This window comes from Aulostomus chinensis, chromosome 14 (genome assembly GCF_037954235.1).
Source record: "Aulostomus chinensis isolate RoL2024-O1b breed Wild chromosome 14, RoL_Achi_v1.0, whole genome shotgun sequence".
In the NCBI taxonomy this organism is placed as follows: Eukaryota; Metazoa; Chordata; class Actinopteri; order Syngnathiformes; family Aulostomidae; genus Aulostomus; species Aulostomus chinensis.
In genome coordinates this window covers 8,017,342-8,023,160 of record NC_141333.1, presented here as the reverse complement: position 1 = coordinate 8,023,160, position 5,819 = coordinate 8,017,342, and the positions used below count along the sequence as shown (strand labels likewise).

At 41.8% G+C, this 5,819-nt stretch overlaps 1 protein-coding gene across 1 annotated transcript; it reads left to right on the top strand.

Moving 5' to 3' along the window:
• Positions 1-1,149: 1,149 nt before the first annotated feature.
• On the top strand, positions 1,150-4,316 carry dda1 (DET1 and DDB1 associated 1). The gene is made up of 5 exons (XM_086224053.1): positions 1,150-1,501; positions 2,982-3,062; positions 3,217-3,268; positions 3,595-3,656; positions 3,803-4,316. Exons 1-5 carry the CDS (start codon positions 1,493-1,495, stop codon positions 3,905-3,907), a joined length of 309 nt encoding a protein of 102 aa, XP_086080179.1. The 5' UTR covers positions 1,150-1,492; the 3' UTR covers positions 3,908-4,316.
• The last annotated feature ends 1,503 nt before the right edge of the window (positions 4,317-5,819 follow it).

The following is a 5,819-nucleotide window of genomic DNA, read 5'->3' as shown; positions in this document are numbered from 1 at the left end:
CTCCAGATGGACTTTGTGGCTGGGTAGAGCTGCCCCCTGCTGCTGTTGCTGTGAGAGGTCTGACGCCTAGATGCGTTCAAAGGAGGGAACAGTGGCTTTAACGTAAAAGATGTTTTGGCGTTACTTTTTTTTTTAATCCTATCATAAAATGAATATGTAGAACCTCGCACAATTGGAGCCTTCCTGTTCCTGTTTGCCTCCTCAACGTTTGGGATTAACTGCTGATGAAAACAACATCCCCTCTTCCTGTTGTTTGCCATAATTTTGAATTTCAATCTAGCATATACATTACATGTACAATCTCTTACAGTCTTTCTTTCTGTTTTCATATTTCTATGATAAATAAAAGGCCAAAACACATAAACTCTACAATGAGGTGCAGCCTTTCGATTATAGTTTCAAATCTATTTCAACTAATCAAATTCATTTCTTTCTTTTTTTTACATTTAGCTTCAAAGATTTTTGTCTCAGATTGATTCTAATTTGAATTTCCCCTAGAATATGTATGGAAGCCAAATACCACATTTCTCCAGAGTAACTAAAAGTCCTTGATAAAATGATCAGTAATACCTTGACAAAGATCTGCCCCAATTATTTTAAAATCGTGAATTTAATTATGATAGCTTTGTATGTTTATAACAATGTCTCTGTCCTTGTTTGGACCATAATATCAATGGATTTTGCTTTTTAGGAACATCACTAATCAGTGGACCAATGCTTAGGTAACGTAACTTTCTTTGGTTGCATGAATTTGACATAAACCTGTAAATAACCGTTCAAGGATTACTCGTTGACCGTAAATTCACCTCATCATTCCTCAAAAAGAAAAACAAAAAGAAATCTTTACACCTGTCATTAACCCCCCAGGATGTGAATGTCTGCATGTGTTTAATATTTTCCTCATCTTTATATCCTGGATCTGAGTGAAATTATGTTGCATTCAGTTTCAAAAGGGTCAAATTACGAGCATGTGGTCGAAAGGCTTTCAGAAACCGAGAGGTGTAATTGTGAAGCTCATCGTGTGGCAAACGAAAAACCGCTTTTCAATGTCGAGAAAAATGTGGAACTTTTAATATGTTTCCTGATTGGCTGTTGGAGCAAACCGTAGACATGTGAGAGCAAAATCAGACCAATGGGCGCTTAGGGGCGTGGCCTTGCGAGCATCGCTACCGTCATGCTAGCAGAAGAGGTGCTGTGTACCGGCTAGTTTTGCTAACTCATGCAATGTCAACTTAGGATATTTTTGTGTGGTATCGCTCTTCTATTGATACTGGACTCTAGAATGGAAATAACTACTTGCGTGTGAAGGTCACTGTTTTCTGTGGCAAGAGCCACTCGACAGGCTAGCTGTGTCGGCTAACTACCTAGTCAGCTAGCGTTGCTAGCAGAGCCCAGTTTCAGAACTGCCAGCAATCACGACCAGCAAAGCAGATCAAGTCTAGAATCAAGTTCTTCAGTCGGCGTTTGGACGTTGTGAAATTCTGCAATCATCATGGAGAAGGTACCATTTCCATCTGACCCAACACCGGGCAGTTAACCGTAGCCTGATACACAGTCGCAAAGGAACCGGTAGCTGCTAGCCACATCTGCCTCTGCTGTTGGCACTCATTCACCGAGGCCAACCCGGCATAGTCCTGAACTCAGAGCTGCTGGGGTCTAATTTGAAACCACTTGCTGTTACACTTAATCTGATATCATCGCCTCCAGTTGGGAGGTTAATGGGGACATCGCATGGAGGGCAGCAGGCCACTCAGCGTTCGCGGCTGGTGAAGATGAGGGAACGCCCAGTTCTGACTCGGTCATTTAGAGCAAACTCTCCATCTGTGTTCCTCGCCACGCTCCTCTTATTTGTAATGTGCAGAGGACTATTAGAAAGCTCTTTGGTGGTGTCATCAGATGTTTATTTGTGGTGCTTTGTAATTAAAATATGGAACAGATTCTATTGTCCTTGAGGACAGTTTGATTTGTGTAACAGTGCATGGTTACAGTCAACAAGGCAGGACCGTGGTGTGTCCAAGGCACAAGACATAGATATGTGACTGCATATATGTAAGTTTTGAACATGCCATACTAATAACAAGCATTAAAAATGGGGAATCAAGTAATAACATCCACAACATTAAAATTAGTAACTCAGAAATAAATTCACCTCTGCCTTGTCAGGTACTACTGGATTGAGCTGGTTGTTGCTGCTTGTTGATGAGTGCTGTAGAATAGAATAGATTGTTAGTAAAGACAGAAATGTGCGTATATGTGTGTGTGTGTGTGCACGCGCACTGCAGGGTGCTGGAAACTGATTGCTAGTTAGCTTAACGTAGCTGGTGGAAGTGGGTGGGAAGTATTAGCATGCATATGTCAAAAAAGTCGCAGCTGTTGCTCTGCTGGTTGTCAAATGATCTTTTGCTTTGTTGGCTGAATTGACTTTGGGATTTTTGAGGTGCTGTATGAAATGACCTCACCTAGTGTTTTTGATCAGGCGGGTGGTTACGACTTTGTTTCTGATTCGTAAGTTATAGTATGTCATAATTTGAAATGGTTACAATGACTTTCGCGAAGAATGATTTAGAGAGAAAAGCATTCTATACTTCCCATTCTCTGCCATGCATTGTGCTAAGCTAACAAGGTCCCAGCCCATCTCTGCTGGATTCTCAAGCACCTATTGTACTCACAAAAGAGAGAAGGGTGTCCATCCTCTTTTCTGACTTAGCGAAGGATGGACAATAAGCGTGTGTCCCAAAAGGGTGGCATGTTCCTTTTAAAGCAGTTAACCATTTGTAGGCTGCTAACAATATACACAAAGGTAATATTCAGAAAATACTGTGTGTTTGAGGGGAGCAAGGGTTGGGTTTTCTTTTACTCCTACTGCAGGGGAGTATCAGAAATGAGTATGTACTAAAAGAAGAGTCGCTAAGATATCTAAAAGCTTGAAAAGCTATTGATCTATCTTGGGATTAACTGGTCACCTCATCCTCTTCCCATAGGCTGATTTCTTGAAAGGACTCCCTGTCTATAATAAGAGCAACTTCAGCAGGTTTCATGCAGACTCCGTTTGTAAAGCTTCCGTAAGTAGACTTCATAATTATTTATCTGCTCACACCAAGACAGACCATGTAAACTGTTGATCATAGTTCCCTCCTTCTCCTGTCAAATGCATGATAAAGCAAATGGAAACATGCCCAGCTGTGGTTCACACCCTCTAACTGTCCTACTCTACAGAATCGGAGGCCTTCTGTTTACCTGCCAACACGTGAATACCCCTCGGAACAGAGTGAGTAGCAAATTTGTGGTCAAACCTGTAAGAGAATAGTCTGTTAAAACTACACGTTTTCAGTTAGGCTGCACTACCAGAAACACCTTTGTTGAAGTGATCCTACTATACGCATGAGAGCTGTCAATATTGACTATGATTGATGATCAAATTTTCTAAATAAAGAGCAAAACTAGGATTGAATATTTATTGCAACATCAACATGCCCGTTTCATTTTACTACACTGATGTACATTTTTCCCAATGCTAAACCAGTACGACTTTTGGGGAGAATGCATCTTTAAACACAATTTGTTCGTAATACACTGGTTGTGTTTTCTCTCCAGTTATTGTAACAGAGAAAACCAATATCCTTCTGCGTTACCTCCATCAGCAGTGGGATAAAAAGGTGAGCTTGTGCTGTTTTTATTTTTATAGTAGCAATATCTTTGATATGGTATCATATTGTGATATATATTTTTCTCGAAACAGGAACATGTTTAGATCAGTGTGACATTGTTTGACTTTATCGCTGTCATCTTTTGTGTCAAACAGAATGCTGCAAAGAAAAGGGAACAGGAGCAAGGTGAGGGGGACAGCCCAGCACCCCCGAGGAAGATCGCCAGGACAGACAGCCAAGAGATGAATGAGGACTCATAAGCGTGTGTGTGTCTGCGTGCGTGTGTGTATGGGTGGGTGCGTGCGTGTTTGTGTATACAGGGCATAGCCAATATAAACAAAGAACAGTGAGTATAATCCCACCTGAGCAAAGACTTTGGGCCATTATGTACAATGGCAGGATGCTGTTCCTGCCATATTTGGGGTCAACAAAGCAGCTGATTTTGGCCTAAAGACCGTGTGTGTGTGTGTGTGTGTGGGTGTGTGTGTGTGGGTGGGTGGGTGTGTGTGTGGGTGGGTGTGTGTGTGGTCAAATATCAGAAAGATAAATGTTCATAAGAAACTTAAGCTGGTTTTGGGAAAGTTTCATACTAACATTTTCTCCCAAAATTTCTCAAACGGTCAGTCAGTGACACTTTGGCTTTGAGGATTGAAAAGCGCCATTAAATGATGTGAATTTGGGGGGGTGGTGGTGTGTGAGTGGGTGGGTGGGGTGTATAGGCTGTTTCCTGTGTTGATTAGAATACATGTATATGTTTGTATGCATGCAGAGCTGTGAGTGTCTGTGGTGTGTTGTACTCTACATGTGAGGTGAATGAAACGAGTAGATCTAAGGTCAGCGATGGACTTGGCGGATGAAGTCTAAAACCTTCTCATACTGGTATGACTTTTTATTCTAACTGTTATTGTTTATGTACGGCGATGCGCTTCCTGCCAGCCATAGTGCCCACCCTCTCAGTTTCACTGCCCACTCTGCAACCACATGGGGGCATTGCAACATTTCTCCACAATATTTCAATCCACAGACCCAAGAATGCACTGTGAAGAACAGCACAAAGTAGAAGCATCTCTTCCAGATTTACCCTTAGATGTGTGTGTTTATGGTGAATATGCATATCTCCTGTCTATTCTGGAACTCGTGCTTGTAGGATAAGTCTTCTTTGGTGTTTCTGAGAAATATTTTTACATCCAGCACCACCTGTGATCTCAGTGAGGCTTACACGAAAAGGATTAGCTCGGAAAAAGACGTGAAAAGTTGTTACCGTAAATCCTGTTGTCGGCGGGGTTTCGCACATCTTGGTAACAGCACAGATAATGAAGAAGAACATGTATGTTAATACGTGGAAAAGGCGAAAAAAACCCGAATGTGTGTACAAATAATGCCAGTACCAGAGTTGGTTTATCCGGTGGTGTATCTTTGTGTCTGCCTTTTTGTAAAACAATACATGCAAATGGGTAAAATAGAAAACCTTGTTCAAGGAGAGTAGCCCTTGTGCCAAGTGGATTTGGTCTTGCCTTGCATGCTGGTGTTTTCATGGCTGGGCATCATATTTCTAGACCAGTAATAAAACCTAAGGGGTTTGGGGTTGTAGTTGTGTGTGACTCTGGAAGGTATTATTAGACATAGAGGCCTTACAACCTGTCATCGTGGTTTGGACCCTTTTGCTTTCTTGTCTGAGAGCTGGAGTTGATGAACACTGGTTTAAAGGGGTGTTACATTTTCAGCCACAGAATGCACAATAAGCATGCACAGCAAAGTGCAGACGCCATCCTGCCTTGTTCCCGAGATTCAGTTTGTATCGTAGTCCTACTGTACAACACTGGACAAAGCTTGGTCTTTCTTTTTATTTTAAATGTTCTTATCACTGCCCAGCAGAGTCACATCGAAGCCTCCTGTCCTTCTATACCTATGCTGCAATGTGGGCTGATAGTGTGGTCCGTCATCTTCCTACCTACGGTGTAAATAATCCCGTCTGTTTTTGAAACGTAAAGTTCCCGTTATGCTTCTGCTCAGACTGTTCTACAACACCCTTAGCCTTGCCCCAGCTCATGTGTGTTAGAGCAAATATGTTCTTTTTAGCTTTGCCGAAATAAAACTGGACTGAAACAGGTTTTTGGTCTTGTGGTTCTTCCTTACATTAAGAGGCCATTAGCCTTTTTATTGAATAAAGCA

Excerpts from the sequence above, each read along its gene's own strand:
- dda1 (XM_086224053.1), top strand. Across the intron at positions 3,063-3,216 it reads ACTCCGTTTGTAAAGCTTCC|AATCGGAGGCCTTCTGTTTA; the intron begins GTAAGTAGACTT and ends CCTACTCTACAG. Across the intron at positions 3,657-3,802 it reads ATCAGCAGTGGGATAAAAAG|AATGCTGCAAAGAAAAGGGA; the intron begins GTGAGCTTGTGC and ends TGTGTCAAACAG.